Source organism: Hemitrygon akajei, chromosome 4, assembly GCF_048418815.1.
Source record: "Hemitrygon akajei chromosome 4, sHemAka1.3, whole genome shotgun sequence".
In the NCBI taxonomy this organism is placed as follows: Eukaryota; Metazoa; Chordata; class Chondrichthyes; order Myliobatiformes; family Dasyatidae; genus Hemitrygon; species Hemitrygon akajei.
In genome coordinates this window covers 166,533,556-166,555,448 of record NC_133127.1, presented here as the reverse complement: position 1 = coordinate 166,555,448, position 21,893 = coordinate 166,533,556, and the positions used below count along the sequence as shown (strand labels likewise).

Genomic DNA, 21,893 nt, shown 5'->3' with positions numbered 1-21,893 from the left:
CGAGTTGTCTGTAAGTCGGACATTCGTAACTCGGGAACTACCGGTACTTTATTTTTATTTTCCATAAAATCTTAAACTCCTTGCCTGTGGTGACTGCACCAAGACTTTCAAAAATGTTGGATTTGTCTACCAGCTCATTCAAAGCGGAAAAACTATTTTGAACAAAAATGGCATCTTTCAGGGTTACACCAGTGACTCATTGTTATTTTTTGATATCTACACTTCATCTGGCAGAGTTACTCATTTTATTCTCTGCTATTGTTTTGAAGGAATTGACAATTGTGATATGTTCAGAAATTCTAGCAAGTCTATATAGATTCTGAGGTGATCATGATGATAATGTTTTTGTTGTTCTGGTGTGATATCTCCGAGAGATTTGCACTGAGGAATGGCGTTTACATTGAGGAAGTCATAGAAAGATCTATCCTGTGGTGTCTTCCACCACTTCAGAATGTGGGGATCAGAAGAACGTGATTTGGGGAATGATAAAGAAGCAGACTAAGAGATGTTTAGAGACAAGGAGAAAGGAAAGAAACTTTGATTGAAAGGATCAGAACCATTTTCTTTGTCAATGACCACATCACTACTTTTTTGTTATCAACTGGAGCTTTATTATAAAAATCAAAGGACCCCACTTTGATCAAATTCAGATATTGTGTACTTGATTCTCTCTATCAGTGAAAAATATGAAAATTGGCAACAATCCTATCAACTACTTCACAGCAAGACTACATGAACATCACATAAAGAAATTTTAATTCTACAGCACCTGTACCTTCGATCAACAACTCTTGGCCATGGCTGCCCAGGAGAGTTCTTGAAAGAAATGGAGCAAAATCCACAAAGATCTCACGCAACAGTGGAGCAACCTTTTCAAGGGCCCGTTCTAGTTTTGCTGTGATGCTGTTTAGAAATAAAAAAAAGTAGATATAAGAATGACAATATAATTTGTGACATACTATTCCTTTAATTTAATGGCACTAAGCACACCCAAGATTTAATGCCAGTATTCATGAATATCAGCCATCAACATATCTTTCCATTTCTTTTTCATTCATGTTTAGTTAACTGCAGATATACTATCAGGCTCAGCCAGTTCATATTGTTCACAAATTCATTCCTTTAGTTCATTTCAAATGGAAGGGATTTATACTTTATAGGTGCTAAATTATAACTTGAAACTTTCTTGCCCATTCAAATAATTTTAATCTATTGATAAAATTTTACTTTAAATACATTTCATTAATCAATGTGTATGTAGCCTGTTTAAAAACACACATTTGAATTTAAAAACTCCTTAATTTATTTTGTTTCTATCATTGAAATGCTGACTCAAGTGAGCCATGGATGATAGAAAAGATGGAGGGCTATGTAGGAGGGAAGAATCAGATAGATTGAGAGTGGTTTATAATATTGGCCAACATGTTGGCCTGAAGGGCCTGTACTTTACTTTAGTGTGCTGGAGAGTTCTATATTCTATATATTCTATTTAGGACTTCCAATAACTTCCTTATAGGATGAGTTCCAATAAATGAAATGCATTTCTGGGATTGTAAATTTTTTAATGAGATTGGTAAATTCAGGAATGTGATTACATTTTTGCTTAGTATTCACAACCCTTGTTGGCATTGTAGTTCAGTGAATATCAAGGGTAAAATGTTTTTTTTTACTCTTTGAGTGATCTATGGATGTGGACCCCAAGATTCCTTTGTTCCTCTATACTGCCAAGAATCTTGCCATTAACCCTGTATTATGCCTTTAAATTTGACACTTCACACTTTGCCAGGCTGACCTCCATCTGCCACTTCTCAGCCCATCACTGCATCTTGTCGATGTCTGGTTGCAACCTACAACAATCCTCGATGTTAATCACACAACACCAACCTTCGTATCAACCGTAAATTTACTAAATCATCTTTTAACTTCCTCATCCAAGTCATTTATGAAAGTCAGAATGAGCAGGGCTTCCAGAACAGATCCCATATGGAGCACCACTGGTCACCTACCTCCAGGCAGAATATATCAACTAACACCCTATGCTTTCTATGGGCAAGCCAATTCTGTATCTTCACAGCCATGTTCCTCTAGATCCCATGCCTCCTCGCTTTCTGAATGAGCATGGGGAACCTTATCAAGCTCCTTACTAAAATCCAGTTGCACCACATCCACCGTTCCACCATCATTACTGTGCTTTTTCACATTCTCAAAGAATTCATTCTGGCACATTCTGCCCCAAAGACATCTTTGGTTTTTGTCTAACTTTCTTTACAGTTTAGTTAGTCTAAGCAAAATGAATTCATGTGAATAGAAAAAAAAAGTTAACCTCAAATTCTCAGCTGAATCTTCTGGCATTGGAGCAACAGTCTGCACTGCTGGAAGATTCTTGCTGGTAGCACCATTCACAAAGCTGGAAGAGGAAGAGGAGGAAGAAGTGGAAGCAGCCTCTGCAGCACCTATATAAGACAGCATTCAAGAATGATGGATCAATTACACTGCAGTACATCAATGTATAGCCATGTAATTCAAGCACATTAACAGAAGGGTAAACTGAGTTTGGATGGTGTACTAATAAGTAAGTTGATATACAAGAAAAGATTAATCTTATTATTTGCTTCTATTTTTCCTGAGGTAACTGGACTAATATCTTACATTACACTCAACATCTCATTAGAAGCAACAACAATTTAATCAAAACTACTGAAATAACCCTAGCCTGGCCACTTTATATTTTTAATATATGATAAAAGGATAGACTTTCAAACTTCAACACAGCCTGTTGCAATTTACAATCAATAAAGCAATTATGAATTGGAGAAATCTTTAATGTAGGAAATGCAATGGTCAATTTACAAACAGCAACCTTTCACAAACAGCAAATTGATAATGATTAGATAACCTATTTTTCGTGACTTTTGTTAAATGGGTACCAATGTTCAGTTGCATTTGTTAATTTGCTTTTCTGCTAGCCTAGACATCTAGAACCTTCTAGATTTAAACATATCCATTCTCCCAGTTGTTGTCTCTTATTATATCTGTGCTAATGACAATGATTTCCAAGCACATGCTTCTAAGATATCCTTTTTTTGGAACAGTGCAGTTACTCTGTACCATTGCTGACAGAGCCATTAGCTATCATCTATTTCCTGCATTTTCTTCCCTCTTCCTGGGATGAGGAAGAATATCATTGGGGTATTCTTCCTTGGAGAACACCCCAATGTTCTCCCAGTCCAAAAAAAACAAATGCTCTCATATTTTACTCCATCATTACCTGCATTTAACAGATCACTCTTCTCAATTTATACCACCACCAAGGAGATCTGGTGATCATACACATCTTGTCCCTCCTTGCCTTTTCAGGATTCCAAATAAATGATTATTTTTGTAACTCTCCAATTCCCTTCTTATGGCATTTGACTACGCAGCTCTAGGAGATTCAATGCCTCTCTTTTACTTTACTTCTTTCCAATATACAAGGATACAAACAATATTTACATGTGAAGCATGGTTTTATTTGCCCTTTCTTCCAATCTAATGCATTGCAATTAATGGTCACAATGTAGTCTCCACACCTATGGAGACATCAAACACAGAATGGGAGCCCACTTGTAGAAAACCGCCACTGAGTCCGCAAAACGATCTTGAGTTTTCAATTGCATGACATTTGAATTCTCCATTGCACTACCTATTCCCATTCTAACCTATCTGGCTGTAGCATATTACACTGTTCTAATCAAGTCCAACACAAACATGAGGAGCCCTTCATGTTCTGTGGTCTTTTAGACTCAATAACAGATTTAGAACAAGACAGTGCAGGTGCAGATATAGTTTTTCTCTCCATAGCATATATCTGCGGGACTTTTCCACATTTTCCTTTTGGTTTCAGATCTTGCATTACATAAATTTTATGTTTCTTTCTCAGTTTACTCCATCTCTAAATTTTCCCAGTAAGCAGATAGCTGTTTCACAAATGAGCCCACTTGAGTAACTTTAGCCGCACCCTAACAAGATGGTAACTTCATCTTATTCATCACTCTCTTTTCTCTAACACAAAAGAAATGTGCTTTCCCAGTCTGATGAAGGGTCCCTGACTTCAAACATCAACTGATATTTCCACTGATATTGCCTGATCTACCAATGCTTTAGTATTTTGTTTTTGCATGTTCTGTCAGATTCTTTCCCAATAGTTCAGCCAATATTTCTAAGTAAATGCCTATTTATTGCATATATGTTTGTATTTGCTATCCTCAGGTAAGCTAAGAGTAAACAATCATAGATACAGAGATATCTAAGGCATTAAATAAATAATTTCAAAATCTGTATGCAAATAATAGATGGTCACTGAATCTGCAAGAGAATTCTTGACCAAGTTCTGAATCTGTTTCATAACGTAAACTCCAAGTAGTGTTTCACTGAAACCAGCTGCATCTGGTAACCACTTTAAGAAGATAAAAACATTATAAACATCAGTAGAAACACCAGAAAGTATCATCTTAGTAAACACAGGCTCCTTCCTCTGTAGGATCATGACATGTCATTAACATCTAATTTTGGGAAACAACAAAGATAGTCAACAGATAACCAGCAAATCATTGCATGCATCCTTGTGATGTGCAAGATTATTTGATTGGACAATTGGCTGAGACCATTCATTTGGACTGGAATGTCCAGATTCTCGGTTCAGGTAAAGAGTCTCAACTGTAGGTATGTTGACTGTCCATTTCCCTCCACGGATGCTGCCTGATCAACTGAGTACCTCCATCACCTCTCATGTTTCCTCTGATAAAAAAGCTTAGTTTGATATACTTGAAACGATAGGGACAAGGTAACATGAAAGAACATTTTGTAAAGATGTGCAACAAACACATAACACAATTAAGAGAAATTAGATCATTCTAATTCATTTTGATCATTCTTTCAATATTTAAAATACGATTTCATAAATATTATACTGAGTATGCAATATTAACTGCTTTGGAAATACTTCTGCTCACAATCAAAGCTATCCATTAAAGTTAATATGAAGAAAACAAAATTGTCTTGGTTCAGTGTATAATGTTATACATTGTGCACTGAGCCAAGGCAAATGTATGGTCATAACATTTCACAATAAACAAAATATCTATTTCAATTCCTGATTCAATTGTTTAATGAATTGCTCAACTTTTATAACTAGATCTTTGTTTACTGTACCTGTAGTATTTATCATACTTTTTGGTGTGGCTGCTGCAGGAGAAATTATATTCGTTGCACTCCCAGTGACAAGACTAGCAGAGCTAGAGCCACCAACCGTATTGATGGCCAGGCTTCCTGGTGGAGGTTTCTTTACTGGAACAACAACGCTCCTAATAAAACCAGGAAAAAAGTGTGTTAAATTTGCCATAGAATATAGCACAGCACAGTGCAGGCCCTTCAGCCTACATTGTTATGCTGACCTTTTAACTTATTCCACGATCAATCTAAGGTTTCTACGTAGCCCTCCATTTTTCTTTCATCCAGTTGTCTATCTATGAGTCTCTTAAATATCCCTAGTCTATATACCACCACTGGCTGTGCTTTCCATGCAGTTACCACTGACAATCCTCCCCCCCCCCCCACCCCTACACTTGTCTCCAATCGCCTTAAAATTATGTCCTCTCTTATTAGGCATTGCCACTCTGGGAAAAAGGTGCTGTTTATACACTTTATCTATGCCTCTCATCACCTTATACTACTCATTTATCATCCTTTCATGAAAATGCCAGTTTATCCTCTGCATCAAGCATCTGCAAATATTTACTTCTCTTTATAAGCATAACGAGAAATCCATTAGCTACAGATACCAATAGTATAAAGACCTAAAAGTCAATACCAGGTAACTACAAATAGAGGAAAAGGAATAGATGTACACCGTGAACATGTGATGCTTTTCTGGAAACAATGATACACATATACCAGGTAGCTTGTTCCTATGCAATATACAGTGAATATAAAAAGTGTTCAGCCCCTTTGGAAGTTTCCACGCTTTATTGTTTTATAACATAAAATCACAGTGGATTGAATTTGGCTTCTTTTGACACTGAACAACACAAAAAGACTCTGGGCCAGGTACTCTGTCCAGACTGGATGCTCTCTTTGGATTCACTGTCTTGAAAGCAGCCTGCACATCATATTCAGATAGTGAGACCAAAGGAACATTGGCAGACATGGGGCCGCATGATGGTTCCTCCCTGTTCTGGTGGTCAAAGCGAGCAGAGAAGGCATTGCGCTCATCTAGAAGCGAAGCTCTTCTATCCCCTATGTCACAAGATTTTGCATTGTAGGAGGTTATGGCATTCAAAACCTACCACGGGTAGGCTCCCTTGTTAATTCCAGTCTAGTCTGGAATCTCCACTTTGCCCCAGAGATGGTTTTCTGGAGATCATACCTGGACTTCTTGGAACATTATTGATCTCCCGACTTGAATGCCTTTGATCTGGCTAACAGGTTCCAGATTTCATTGTTCCTCTAGGGCTTCTGATTGGGGAAAACCCTGAATGATTTTGTGGGGATAGTCTCATCCACAGCTGTCTTAATGAAGTCTGTAACAACCCTGGTGTAGTCATTCAGGCCTCAGATGAGTTTGTGAACGTAGCCCAGTCCACCAAATCAAGGCAATCCTGTAACCATTTCTCAGCCTCCTGCAACCACCTCTTGGTTGCTTTGATCTCTGGAGCCTTGCTCTTTAGGCTCTGTCTGTATGCAGGTAGTAGGAGTGCAGCCAAATGATCTAACTTGTGAAAATGCAGTCTCAGAAAGGAACAATAGGCATTTCTTATCGTAGTTAACAGTGGCCTAGTGTTTTGGGACCTCTGGTGAAACAGGCTACATGGTGGTGATAAATGGGCAGGGTTTTCTTGAAACAGGCCATGGTTAAAGTTGCTGACTACAATTTGAAATGCTGTTTCTTGTTTACAGGCAGTATTATGCAGTTTCGTGAGTGCTTGCTTATAACTGGCCACTGGCAGTATGTAAACTGCAGTCAGGATCACAAATGAGAACTCTCAAGACAAATAGAATGGTCTATATTTAATACTTAGTTGTTCTAAGTCAGGGGAACAAGAAGTTGACATAAACCAGTGCCCGTGCACCAGCAAGAATTGACTTAAAACCATAAGAATCATTATGAATTGTTATTTGGTAAACAAGAATAGTCAGAATCAGAATCAGAATCGGAATCAGACTTTAATCGCCAAGTACCTATGCACATACAAGGAATTTACTTCCGGCAGATGTTGTCTCTCTGCTCATAACAATAATAATGATAAATATAAATGAAAATATAGATTATACATACAGGTAGTGCAATCCAAGTAATAGTTAGCCGACAGTTAACCGGCAGTTAACTGTTCAGCAAAGTGACCGCAGTAGGGAAAAAACTTCTCCAGTGCCTATTAGTCTTAGTCTGGAGGGATCTGAAGCGCCTACCAGACGGAAGCAGATCAAACAGTCCGTGCGCAGGATAGGAGTCCTTTATGATGTTCCCCGCCCTCTTCTTCAACCTGGAAGAGTACAGGTCCACAATAGAGGGCAGGGAGGCTCCAATGATGCGCTCGGCAGTCCTCACTGTGCGCTGTAGTCTGGTTCTATCCTGCTTGGTGGCGGCTCCAAACCACACAATGATGGAGGTGCACAGGACAGACTCAATGACTGCAGTGTAGAACTGCAGCAGCAATTCCTGAGGCAGACTGTATTTCCTCCATTATATCCAAATCAAAGGTGACGATTAATCAGCATATAGGAGGGAGATTAAAAATCTGGCTGAGTGGTCCCACAACAACTTCTCACTCAATGTCAGCAAGACTAAGGAGCTGACTATTGACCTCGGGATGAGGAAACCAGAGCTAATCCTCTTCAGGGAGATCAGAGGTAGCAAGGGTCAGCAACTTTAAAATCCTCAGCATTATCATTTCAGAGGATCTATTCTGGGCCCAGCATGCAAGTGCAATTACAAAGAAGGCACACCAGCAATTCTACTTTCTTATAAGTTTGCAAAGATTTAGCATGATATCTAAAACTTTGACAAACCTCTACAGATGTGTAGTGGTGAGTTTATTGACAGGTTGCATCATGACCTGGTAAGGAAACACCAACGCCCTTGAACAGAAAAGCCTACAAAAAGTAATGGATATGGCCTAGCCAATCATGCGTAAAGCCCTCCCCACCATTGAACACATCTATAGAAACTGCTACTGCAGGAGAGCAGTATCCATCATCAAGGATCCCCATCATGCAATTTATGCTCTCTTCTTGCGGCTGCCATCAGGAAGAAGGTACATGAGCCTCAAGATCACACACCAAGTTCAGCATTAGTTATTACTCCCCAACCACAGGCTCTTGAACCACCCGGCATAACCAATCTCCCCATCACTGAACTGTTCCCACAACCTATGGACTCACTTTCAAGGACTCTTTATCTCGTGTTGTCAATATTTATTGTTGATTTATTTATTATTACTTTCATTTTCCTCGTTTGTTCCAAGGTTGTCAAGCCGAGGAATAGTAGTGGGACAAGCTCCCACTACCTAAAAATGTTCCTCACGGCATGCACCTCAAATAGCCTCTGACAACCAAGTCCAACTCCTGGCCTTCTCATGTGGCTTAGCCTCTAAGCCTGATGGAACTGTTTCTACTGACAGGAGAAGGGGCGAAGGCGGGCCCTGGCACCTTAAAACCTATGCTTCGGGTAGATGGAGCTTGTCAGCCTGGGAAGGCAGTCCATCTAAGAGAGGGAAAACTCTGATTTCAAATCTCTGCTGCCTTGCACCCATACCCACTCATGGGAAAGGCTTCGGGAGTAAACCCTGAGGACAAATCTGGAGCTGGAGTCCCTAAGGCAGTCCGACGTTGCCTTCAACCTCGTTCTGACAACTCCTGTGATGACACTGGTGCCAAGGTGTATCGGCCCTTGCCCTTCCCTTGGACAACATCGGTGTCATGGAGAGGAGAAACTTGCTGCATGGGCAACTTCTGGTCTTCCATACAACCTTGCCTAGGCCTGCGCCCTGGAAATCATTCCAGGCACAGATCCATGGTCTCATGAGACTAACGGATGCCACCATTTGCACTACTTGCTGTCCTTTGTACATTGGTTGCTTGTCTGTCCTATTGGGTGTGGTCTTTCACTGATTCTTTTGTGTTTCTTAGATTTATCGTGCACGGCCTCATGAAAACGAATCTCAGGGTTACACATGTTTAACATGTATGTACTTCAAGAATAAATTCACTTTGGAATTTGAATATTAACTATAATGGTTCATTTGTGATATATAGGAGGCTCAGCTCATTCCAAGCAAACAACTGGGCAATAAGCAAAAACAGATGCTGCCACACCAGTACTAGGTATTTTTTTATAAATTGTGTTTAGCGGAGTTACCCAAGCAAAGAAAATTGACAGGAGCATCATCACATATGATATCATGCCATATGAGATTATGAAATAGATAACTAAAAACTTAGGCAAAGAGATAGAAAAGAAGAAAGCTGTATACTCAGGTGAAGACATTTACATTGAATAGGTTAGGACTGTATTCCTTAGAACATTGAAGATTGAGAGGAGATTTGATTAAGGTATACAAAATTATGAGTGGTATAGGTAGGGTAAATGCAAGCAGGCTTTTTCTACTGAGGTTGGGTGGGATCACAACTAGAGATCATGGGTTAAGGGTGAAAGGTGAGAAGTTTAAGGGGCACATAAGAGGAAACTTCTTCGCTCAGAGGGTCATGAGAGTCTGGAATGTGTTGCCAGAATGAGCACTGAATGCGAGTTCAATTTCAATGTTTAAGTTTGGATAGGTACATGGATAGTGGGGATATGGAGGGCTATGGTTCCAGTGTAGGTCAACGGGAGAAGGCAGTTTAAATTGTTCAGCAAGGATTAGACAGGGTAAAGGGCATGTATCTGTGCTTGTCTCTATGACTCCATGACTCTACATGGAAATTCAAAGTTTGGGGCCAACATTGCTAAAATGGTGATTTAATTAAAATTGGAGATGTACAAAATCTCAGATTTAAAACAATAAGTATAGGAGGATCAAAATGCTAAAGGAAATGAGACAACATAAGTAAGACCATGAAGGGAGATGAAAATCTAAGCAAATGCTTAATCAGGGGCCAAAGTAGGGCAGCAAGCACAAGATGACGTGAATATAATTTAAGACAGTCAAAAGAGCACTGAATGATCTCAGATACATAAAGGCAATGATAAGATTGGCCTATTAAAAATCACATGGAATAGTCTGTAATCAGTCTTTAGGAAGGACTTCAGCAAAAGATGCACTGGAGCAAGAGATACAAGTCTAGTTATTTTATAGAGATGGACATAGTTGGACAGACATGCTATAGATGTGTGGTGTAGATTCATCAAGGGATGAAATATGAAACTCAATCTGGTCCTTCTTACACAACCAACATACAGGGATAGAGTGAGAAGTGATCTACTAGGGAACACAGGTTGAGCATTGTATTATCAATATTTTGTTGCAGGAAAGTTCTGATTGTGATCATTAAGGATATCCATTACATCAAACATACAGATATTTCACTCAAGATTATAACTCAATGAACTAAACCCTCCAGCTCAAAAATTTAAACTAACTGCTTAAGAAGTTTTCTCTCTTTCACAAAGTTGTGACTTGAAGATATCAATGTGTGAAGCCTCTGTATTTTAAATGATTAAAAATCAATGGAAATCAAAGAAAATTTATTATCAAGGTACATATATGTCACCATTTACAACCATGACATTCATTTTCTTTTGGGAATACACAGTAAATCCAAGAATCAATAAAAGACCACACCCAACAGGATGGACAAACAATCAACGTGCAAAGGACAACAAACTGCAAATATGAAATATAAATAATAACAGTAATGATAAATAAAAAATAAGCATTAAATATCAAGAACATGAGATGAAGAATCCTTGAAAGTGAGTCCATAGGTTGTGAGAACAGTTCAGTGATAGGGAAGTGAAGTTGAGTGAAGATATCCTCACTGGTTCAAGAGCCTGATGGTTGAGGGGTAATAACTGTTATGGAACCTGGTACTGTGGGTCCTAAAGGTCCTGTACCTTCTTCCTGATGGCAGCAGCAAGAAAATAGCAAGATCTGCATGATCAGGGTCCTAGATGAAGGATGATGCTTTCCTGCAACAGCACTCCTAGTGGATGTGCCCAGTGGTGGGGAGGACTTTACCCATGATGGACTGAGCAATATTCACTACATTTTGTAGGAATTTCTGTTCAAGGGCATTAGTGTTTCCATACTTGATTGTTATGCAACCAGTCAATAAACTCTCCATACATCTACAGAAGTTAATCAAAGTTTTATATGTCATGCCAAAGCTTCGCTAATTTCTAAGAAACTAAAAGCACTGCTGTGCTTTCTTCGTAATTGTACTTGCACATTGGGCCCATGACAGATCTGAAATGTTAGCACCAAAGAATTTAAAGTTTTTGATCCTCTTCACTTCCGATCAACACTGGCTCATGAACCTCTGGTTTCCTCCTCCTAAAGTTAATAATCAGCTTCTTGGTATTGCTGACATTAAGAGACATTATTGTTAAGACATTACTCAGCTAGAATTTCATTCTCCCTCCTATACACCAAATGATTTTGGTCAAAATCAATGGTGTCGTCAGCAAACTTAAATATGGCATTGGTACTGTGCTTAGCCTCACAGTCATCAGTAGAAAGCATGTAGAGCAGGGAGCTACACAGACAGCTTAGTAGCGCACTTGTGTTATTGGAGATTGTGAAGGAGATGTTGTTGCCAATCTGAAGTGACTTTGGTCTGCAAGTGAGGGGGTGATAATGTTGAAAGCCAAGCTGTAGTCAATGAAGAGCATCCTAATGCATGCACCTTTGCTGTCCAGATGTTTCAGGGTTGAGAGAAGAGCTAATGACATGGCATCTGCTGTGGACCTGCTGTGCCCATGGGCAAATTGGAATGCATCAAAATCATTTCTGAGTCAGGAGTAGATATGTTTCGTCCAGCAACCTCTAAGTACTTCAGCACAGTGGATGTAAGTGTTATTGGACAATAGTCATTAAGGCAGAGTACCATATTCTTAGGCACTGGTACACTTAAAGCATGTTTGAAGCATAATGGTACCTCATACTGCCAAAGCAAGATGTTAAAGATATTGGTGAATACTCTAGCCATGTAACAATATCTCTTTCACAATCTCTATTTGCAGAAGTGCACCTCAAGGCTATATGCTTAGCCCCCTGCTCTAATCGGTTTATACTTATGACTGTGAAGCTAAACATAGCTCCAATGCCAATTCCAGTCAAGATGGCACCTGCGCACAAACTCCTTTGGTTACATCTTCTGAATAGATCATGAAACCATACTTTACTTCTTTTATATATGTTATGTTTGTTTTTCAACTTGAATGTGATTCTGGAACTGTTGGAGCCTGTGATTTGCTGCTTGGAGATCGTTTGGGTATTTCAGCGCTCTACAGTCTCCCAGAGAATTCTGGGAGACTGAGGCAGTATGCGCGAACACCATGATGAGAAGACTCCATTTCACCAATTAAAGCTTTCATTGGTCGCCGATCAATGCAACAGGGGAGATTGAAACATTAAGGCAAATGTGGAAAATGAGCACCGGCTGCCTGCCTTTTGATTGCTGGAGGATCACTCTGCTACAGAGAGGGGAGACTGCCTTTTGATCACTGGTGGGAACGCTCTGCTCCAGAGAAGGGAAGCTGTCTTCTGATCACTGGTGGAATCGCTCTGCCACAGAGGGGAGACTGCCTTTTGATCACTGGGGGATTGCTGTGCTGCGGAGAGGGGAGACTGCCTCTGTGCCAGGGAATGTTACCTGGGTACTCTGTGTCTTGGATATGCACTTGAACTATAGACTATTTTCAGTCTTATAGTTTTTGTATTATTCTGTGTTTTTCACCTGATCTTTCTCATTTTTTTTGTGCGCGGTGAGGGGGATTTAGGGGTCGATGTAGCTGTTCTGTTTTTGTTTGTTTCTTTTTGTGCAGGGAGCAGGGATTTGGGGGTTGATGATTGTACTGTCGTTCCTTTCTTTCTTGGTTTCGTGGCCATCTGGAGAAGAATTTCAGAGTTGTATACTTTGATAATAAATGAGCCTTTGAATTTTTGAACCTTTGAGCACTCAGCCAGTTACCCAATCTGGGCTGGATGCTTTTCATGGGTTCACACTCCTGAAGAATGCTCTCACATCAGCCTCAGAGACTGAAATCACAGGGTCACTGGGTGTCGTGGGAGTTAGTGAAGATCTCTCCACTTTTGATGGTCATATGAGCATAGAGACCGATGAATTCATCTGGAAGTGAAGCCCTGTCATCATCTATGTCGCTTGGTTTTATATTGTAAGAGGTAATAGCATTCAAGCCCTGCCACAGCTGTCATGCAACCCCAAGTGACTAAACTTTGGTCTGGAATTGCGACTTCACACGTGAAATGGCTTTCTGGAGATTGTATCTGGACTTCTTGTATCTTTCTTGGTCGCCAGACCTGAATGCTATTGATCTGGCCCTCAGCAGATTGCGGATCTCAGAGCCCATCCAGGGCTTCTGGCTGGGGAAGACTCTGAATGATTTGAACATTACTGTCTTAATAAACTATGTGACAACAGTGGTATATTCATTCACGTCCTCTGAGGAATCCTTGAACACAGCCCAGTCCGCAGTTGCTCCTCTATTTCCCGCAAACACCTCTTTGTTGTCTCTGTAGCTTTTCTCTTGAAGCTTTTGCCTGTACACAGGTAAGAGAAGGGCAGCCAAGTGATCAGATTTCCCACAATGTTTTCTAGGCATGGCATGGTAGACAATCCTAATTGTAGGATAGCACTGGTCTAGTATACACAAAGTACACTTCAGATGCTGTGGTGAAAGTAACATGTACAACAAGCTGGAGGAACTCAGCAGGTCGAGCAGCATCCGTGGATACGAGCAGTCAATGTTTCGGGCCGAGACCCTTCATCAGGACGAAGGACAGTCCTGACGAAGGATCTCGGCCCGAAACGACTGCTCATTTCCACGGATGCTGCCTGACCTGCTGAGTTCCTCCAGCTTGTTGTACGTGTTACTAGTCTAGTATGTTGGGACCCTGGTGCTGCAGTTATATGCTGCAGAGATTTCTTCAAACAAGCCTGATTGAAATCCTTAATTATAATTTGAAATGCATGTGGGTGGCAGTTTCTTGTTTCATGATGGCAGCATTCAATATCCTAAGTGCCTGCTTAATGATGTCTTTTGGTGGTATGTAAACTGCAGTCAGGATCATGGAGAACTTCTCTTGGTAAGGAGAATGGTTGACACTTAATCTTTGGATGTTCCAGGTCAGCAGTACAAGAGTGTGACAAGTCCAAAGCTGCTGCGTTCGAGCACCACAGAGAGTTTACCGTGAAACACAGACCCCCACCTTTTGCCTTCTCTGAATTAGCAGTTCGGTCAATCCTATGCATCAAGAAGCCCCTGGATCTGATTGCTGAATCCAATGTATTCAGAGTGAGCCATGTTTTCATGAAAGAGAGAATGTAGCAATTCCTCATTTCCTTCTGCAAGTGGAATCTTGCACTCAGGTCCTCAATCTTGTTCTCCAGCATTTGCTAACAAGATGCTGGGTAGAACTTCCATTGCTTGGCTTTCCAGCCTGGCTTGTAGTCCTCCTCTCCTCCCTCTCTTCAGGCAATGGTGATGTATCTTCATCCACCTAAAAGTGCCATACCTGCATGCTTAAGCGTTAAGTCTGCCATGTTCTTCAGGAAAATTACAGGCTGCTGATTGTAATGAGTATAATTCAGAAGAGGTATGTTTAGAAGTTCTGTAATCAGCCTGCAACATGTTGCCATGGTTCACCGGTGCCATCTTATTAATCATGGATAATCAAGGATATTCATTATCATGGATTATTTATCCACAACCAAGGACCACAAGAATATTGTCCTGAAGAAGGGTCTTAGCACAAAATGTTGACTGTTCAGTCATTTCCATAGACGCTGCCAGACATAGAAACATAGAAAATCTACAGCACATTACAGGCTCTTCGGCCCACAATGTTGTGCTGACCATGTAATCGACTCTAGAAGCTGCCTCAAATTTCCCTACTGCAAAGCCCTCTATTTTTCTAAGTTCCATGTACCTATATAAGAGGCTCTTAAAAGACCCTGTTGTATCCACCTCTACCACCTTTGCTGGCAATGCATTCCATGCACCCACCATTCCCTGTGTGAAATGCTGATCTCTGACATCCCCTCTGTACCTACTTCTAAGCACCTTAAAGCTATGCCCCCTCATGTTAGCAATTTCAGCCTTGGGAAAAGGCCTCTGGCTATCCACACAATCAATGCCTCTCATCAACTTATACACCTCTATCAGGTCACCTCTCATCCTCTGTCAATCTAAGCAGAAAAAACCAAGTTCACTCAACCCTCTCTCATAAGGCATGCTCTCCATTCCAGACAACATCCTTGTAAATCTCCTTTTCACTCTCACTATAGTATCCACATCCTTCCTGTAATCAGGTGACCAGAAATGAACACAGTACTCCAAGTGGGGTCTAAGGTCTTATGATTAACATTACCTCATGGCTCTTGAACTCAACCCTACGACTGATGAAGGCCAAGACACCATACACCTTCTTAACGACACTGTCAACCTGAGCAACAGCTGAGTATCCTATGGACATGGACCCCAAGATTTTGCTGATCCTCCACACTGCCAAAAGTCTTAACATTAATATTATATTCTGTCCTCAAATTTGATCTACCAAAATGAACCACTTCAAACTTATCTGAGTTGAACTCCATCTGCCACTTCTCAGCCCAGTTCTGCATTCTATCAATGTACATTACAACCTCTGACAACCCTCCAGACAACCCAGAACACCCCCAACTTTTGTATCATCAGCAAACTTCCTAACCCACCCTTCTACTTCCTCATCCAGGTCATTTATAAAAATCACAAAGTGGAGGGGTCCCAGAACAGATCCCTATTCCATGCAGAATACAAAGTATCCACAACCAGACTTTGCCTTCTGTCTCCTTGGATCCCATGCCTCATTACTTTTCGAATGAGCCTCACATGGGGAACCTTATCAAATGTTTACTGAAATTCATATACACTACATCCATTGCTCTACCTTCATCAATGTGTTTGTTACATCCTCAAAGAATTTAATCAGGTTCGTAATGCATGATCTGTCCTTGACAAAGCAATGCTGACTATCCCTAATCAGATTATGTCTCTTCAAACACTCATAAATCCTGCCTCTCAGGATCTTCTCCAACAACTTGCCCACCACTGAAGTAAGACTCACTGGTCTATAATTTCCTGGATTCCTGCTGAGTTCCTCCAGCATTTGTGGGAGTTGCTTTGGACTTCCAGAATCTGCAGAACTTCTCATGTTTAAGAGAATTAAGTGTCACTGTGAAAGCTTTACACTGTTCTTTTATATATACAGTATGCTTGACATGTGCTTCTTTCATGTGCAAGAGATAATACATGAAAAAAGCATGGCAAATTTGCATTAGTTGGCAGAGAAGTAATTTTTGATTGATGTATAAATTTTACTGAGTAGAAAAATCATTTTTCTGAAAGTAAATGCAACATAAAAACAGATGTGGCATTAGTACAGTTAATCATTAGAAAACACAATTCTACAAAAAGAAAATGAAGCGACATATAACAAGCTAACAACGTTTCATTGTAATACACATATGCAAAAACCATTCACTGTTACTAATCAGTTCACTAATTCAACCTATTGTTGCAGACTGGCTATCAAATGCCCGTGTGCACAAATACAATCAAAAGGAAAAAAGATTTGCAAATATGAAAAATATATTTCCTCGTTAAATAAAAAAATATTGTGGCAAATATGACTCTGGGTTTGCTAAGCATGAATCCACTTAAGGAAAACGTGATTTCATTGTTGATTCACCAATGAGTACCAAAACTACTTCTTTTCTTCTCCCCTCAAGAATTTGCATGCTATTGATTTGCATCAAATCAAGGATGAAAATGAAGTGAAAATACAAATGAAAATCTTTGCATTTTGGCGACATATAACATCTATATTCTAGATTAAATAATTGATACATGGAGCTGAAACTTTCAGATCTAACCGTTAAAGATCAAAGTGGGTTTATGTTCAAAACAGCTACTTGCACACATATTCCCAATATTTGCACCAGTCCCTTCAATTCATCTTTAATGACGTCTTGCACAAATTCAAATGTCTGATATATAGAGATGACATAGCATTTCTCTTAAAATCAGCGATTTTCACATCAGTCAGTTTTTCAAGTTGGGCAATATGCTTGCTTCTTCCATTTTCTTTTGTAATGCTCTTTGCTGGCTATAACCCTGACTACGAGGACTGGTTTATCTCTTTCATCAATTATACTGAATGAAAAACTGGAAGCAGACATGATGAGGCACTATTTCTCACTGGTAGCAAACCCATTTTTCAATGAAACTCCATTTGGAGTGGTGGGATAGGGGAGGGGATGGTGCTGGTATTGCAACCTACTCCTTACTAGTAAAAAAACCATTATGCCAGTCTTGATGAAGGGCCACTGCGTTCCTCCAGCATTTTGTGCATGGTTTTAGATTCAAACATTTGCAGTCTCGCTTGAGTATGCACATTATTCCTGCTACTAGCGGCATAAATGTTCTTAAAACGATCTTGGCTATGCACATCTGATTAACTTAATTTCAAAATTCGAGGAAGAATTGTAAAGTATAAGGGAGCAAGAATAACATAATTATTATTTTTTTAAAAAGCAACATTCAGTAAGCAGAAAATTACTACCTAATATCACATAAAAGGCTTGGAGTAGGTGAAAGACAATGGTAAAACCCTAATCAAGAGTGTTATTAAAGGAAAGTAGAGTTTGATAAGTCTATTTGAAATATTTGATGGCAGGAAGGGGGAGATTCAATGACAGACACATTTGTATTTTCAAAAATCATTTAATAAGGTGTCACATGAAAGGCTTTTGCTGTTCAAATTGAATAATATGGTTTCTTTAGATATATATAGAGAAAGAGTGTGGCTAATGCATGGGACCTCCAAAGAATGAGGCTCAGTAATTAGTAGGAGGAAGCAACAAAATACATTAATGCTATACTGTATTTTTTGTGTCAGGTCTCACTATGTAGGACAGTGTGAGTATCCAGAAGGTATGAGATCAGCAAGTTTCAAATAGCTTTGAAAAGCATGTAAAAATACTAATCATGAGGGATAAAGTTCAAAGTTCATTTATTATCAAAGTATGTAGAGTATACCACATGCAACCTTGAGGATCATCTTCTTACAGACAGCCACAAAACAAAGAAACACAATAGAATTCATTATAAAAACATACCACAAAGGCAGTCAAACATCAGATGTGCGAAAAGGAAAGAACATATCATGCTATAAACCTATAAAAATAACAAACAAATAATCCACAGAACATGAACTGCAGAGTCCCTGAAAATAAATCACAGCCACAGAGCCAGTTCAGTGCTGAGGCGAGTGCCGATGTTTGCAGAGTCAGTTCGATGCTAAGGAGAATAAAGACTGGTGAGCTGAACATAAGTTGATCCTTCGCCCTCAGCCTCGACGCTTTAATCTTTTTAAGATGGATAAGCGCTTAAATCAGCAAAACATCAGTTCATCATCCACTCTCGGGCCTGGGCCCCACCACTTCCACCTGGCCCTCACTGGTCTAAGTTTTTCAAAGCTTACTAAATTTCATGGTTGCGCCAGTGGATTAGGAAATTACAAAATGTGTTGCTTTTAATTTAATGGAGGAAGGTAAAAGGCAGAAGTCTTTGGGTTCAATTCTTCAATCTGAAAGTGGCAACACAGGTAGATAGGGTGGAGAAGAAGGCATGTAATATGCTTACCTTCATAGATTAGGGCACAGAATATACAAGTTAGGACATTATTTTGAAACCTTACAAGCACTTGGAGTATTATGTGAAGTCCTGGTTGCCGCACTACAAGAAGATGTGATCGGACTGGAGAGATTGAAGAGGAGATTCACTAGGATTAGAGGATTTTAATCTGGGGAGTCATTGGATAGGCTAGATTTGCTCCCAGGAGCAAAGGAGGCTGAAGGGTGACATGATAGAGGCATATAAAATTATAGGAAGAATAGATAGGGAAAATCGGTAGTCTTTATCCCATGCTAAGGTAATCTATTAACAGGTTTAAAAAGAGAGGAAAGAGTTTTATAAGGGATTTGAAGGGAATTTTCATTTACATATAGAAGGAGCTTAACATCTGAATCTCACAGGCAGAAGATATGGCTGAGTCAGGTACCATCATTATGCTTAAGAGGCATTTATTCATGCACTTAAATAGGTATAGAAGGATATAAGCCTAGCGAGAGCAAATCTGATACTGGAGATGGGTAAAATGGACAGCATAGGAATTTTAGTGCTGTACAACGTAGTTTAACATCCATTGTTGACAACATGCTAGAGTCAATGATGGAAGAAGAAGCACATAAATATTTTAGAAAAGTTTAATTTAATCAAACCTTGTCAACATGGTTTCATGAAAATCAAGTCAAGTTTAACAAGTTTAGACAATAGACAGTAGACAGTAGGTGCAGGAGTAGACAATTCGGCCCTTCTAGCCAGCACCACCATTCACTGTGATCATGGCTGATCATACACAATCAGTACCCCGTTCCTGCCCTCTCCCCAAATCCCTTGACCCTGCTATCTATGAGCTCTATCTAACTCTCTCTTGAATGCATCCAGAGACTTGGCCTCCACTGCCTTCTGGGGGAGAGCATTCCACATATCCACCACTCTCTGGATGCCATTTAGCATCTCTGTTCTAAATGGCCTACCCCTTATTCTTAAACTGTGGCCTCTAGTTCTGGACTCACCCATCAGCGGGAACATGCTTCCTGCCTCCAGTGTGTCCAATCCCTTAATAATCTTATATGTTTCAATCAGATCCCCTCTCATCCTTCTAAATTCCAGTGTATACAAGCCCAGTCGCTCCAATCTTTCAACATATGACAGTCCCGCCATTCCGGGAATTAACCTTGTGAACCTACGCTGTACTCCCTCAATAGCAATAATGTCCTTCCTCAAATTTGGAGACCAAAACTGCACACAATACTCCAGGTGGGGTCTCACCAGGGCCCTGTACAGCTGCAGAAGGACCTCTTTACTCCTATACTCAATTCCTCTTGTTATAAAAGCCAGCATGCCATTAGCTTCCTTCACTGCCTGCTTTACTTGAGTTACTTGATGATATAATATGCAAAACAGATGAAGTGGAACAGCAGATGTTGTGTATTTGGACTTCCTAAAGCCATTGACATGGTGTCACGTTAAAAATTAATGCACAAGTTAAGATTTCATGATATTGGATGAATTGTTAGCACAGGTTGAAAACTGGTTAACATAGAGAAAACAGTTAGAATAATTGAGCAACTCAGCAGGCAGCATCCATACAAAAAAAGTACAGTTAACGTTTCAGGTCAAGACCCTTCGCCAGGCCTAGAGAAAAAATTGTGAGTAGATTTAAAAGGTGTGGGGAAGGGAGAGAGAAACACAAGGTAATAGGTGAAACCAGGAGGGGTGAAGTATAGAGCTGGGAAGTTGATTGGTGAAGGAGATACAGGGCTGGAGAAGGGGGAGTCTGATAGGGAAGGACAAAAGACCAAAGAAGAAAGAAAAGGGGGGGGGGGGAGAGAGCACCAGAGAAAGGTGATGGGCAGGCAAGGAATAAAGGTGGAAGAGAGAAAAGGGGATGAGGAATGGTGGGGTGGGGGGCATTACCAGAAGTTCAAGAAATCGATGTTCATGCCATCAGATTGGAGGCTGCCCAGACGGAATACAAGGTGTTGCTCCTCCAACTGATGAATTGGAAGAATGGGCAAAAAAGTGGCAAATGGAATATAGTGTTGGGAAATGTATGATAATGAATCAGAGGTGCAGAGGGACTTAGGAGTCCTCATTCAAGACTCCCAGAAGGTTAATTTACAGGTTGAATCTGTGGTAAAGAAAGCAAATGCAATATTGGCATTTATTTCAATGGGAATAGAATATAAAAGCAAGGAGATAATGTTGAGGCTTTATTAGACACCAGCCAGGCCGTATTTGGAGCATTGTCAACAGTTTTGGGCCCCATATCTCAGAAAAGATGTGTTGTCACTGGAGAGAATCCAGAGGAGGTTCACGGGGATGATTCTGGGAATGAAGGGGTTAACATATGAGGAGCATTTGGCAGCTTTGGGCCTGTGCTCACTGGAATTTACAAGAATGTGGGGGGATCTCATTGAAACCTACTGAATGTTGAAAGGACTAGATAGGGTGGATGTGGAGAGGATGTTTCCTTTGCTGGGGGTATCCAGAACTAGAGGACACAGGCTCAGAATTGAGGGACATCCTTTTAGAACAGAGGCAAGCAGGATTTTTTTTAGCTAGAGAGTACTGAATCTGTGGGATACTCTGTCACAGACTGCAGTGGAGGTTAATTCTATGGTATATTTAAGGAGGAAGTTGGTAGTTTCCTGAACAGTCAGGACATCAAAGGATATGGTGAGAGGGTAGGTGTATGGGTTTGAGTGGGATCCAAGATCAGCCATGATGGAATGGCAGAGCACACTCAATGAGCTGAATGGCCTAATTCTACTCCTATGTCTAGTGGTCTTAACAAACAATACACTGGAGAAACAAGCAATATTTTTGGGAGAAAAGGAATGCAAGGATTCAACCTAACTTCAACAATTCCTGAGGACACTGGAACTCCACAACAGGATAAAGATATGTTGAGTCATTAAGTGAAAAACTTAGCAAAAGGACTTAATTTTGTAGGAAAGAATGAGGTCATGCACTTGAGGAAGAAGGATCAACTTGCAGGTTATTATCTAAG

At 40.2% G+C, this 21,893-nt stretch overlaps 1 protein-coding gene and 1 long non-coding RNA gene across 5 annotated transcripts in view; one reads left to right on the top strand and one right to left on the bottom strand.

Annotated features, from left to right (window-relative positions):
- The window catches only part of nbeaa (neurobeachin a), a 772,475-nt gene that overhangs the window by 414,686 nt on the left and 335,896 nt on the right, over positions 1-21,893 (bottom strand). For 3 of the 4 annotated variants that reach the window (XM_073043888.1, XM_073043887.1, XM_073043886.1), the window contains 3 exons: positions 5,191-5,342; positions 2,324-2,453; positions 776-903 (listed from right to left, as the gene is read on the bottom strand). In XM_073043888.1, coding sequence (XP_072899989.1) covers positions 776-903; positions 2,324-2,453; positions 5,191-5,342 — 410 coding nt within the window. Of the gene's footprint in view, positions 1-769; positions 904-2,323; positions 2,454-5,190; positions 5,343-21,893 lie in introns of all 4 variants that reach the window. The other variant, XM_073043884.1, reaches the window with a different exon arrangement.
- LOC140726904 (uncharacterized) overlaps positions 1-21,893 on the top strand; it is a 284,399-nt gene that overhangs the window by 19,268 nt on the left and 243,238 nt on the right. The gene's annotated exons all lie outside the window — the stretch shown is intronic.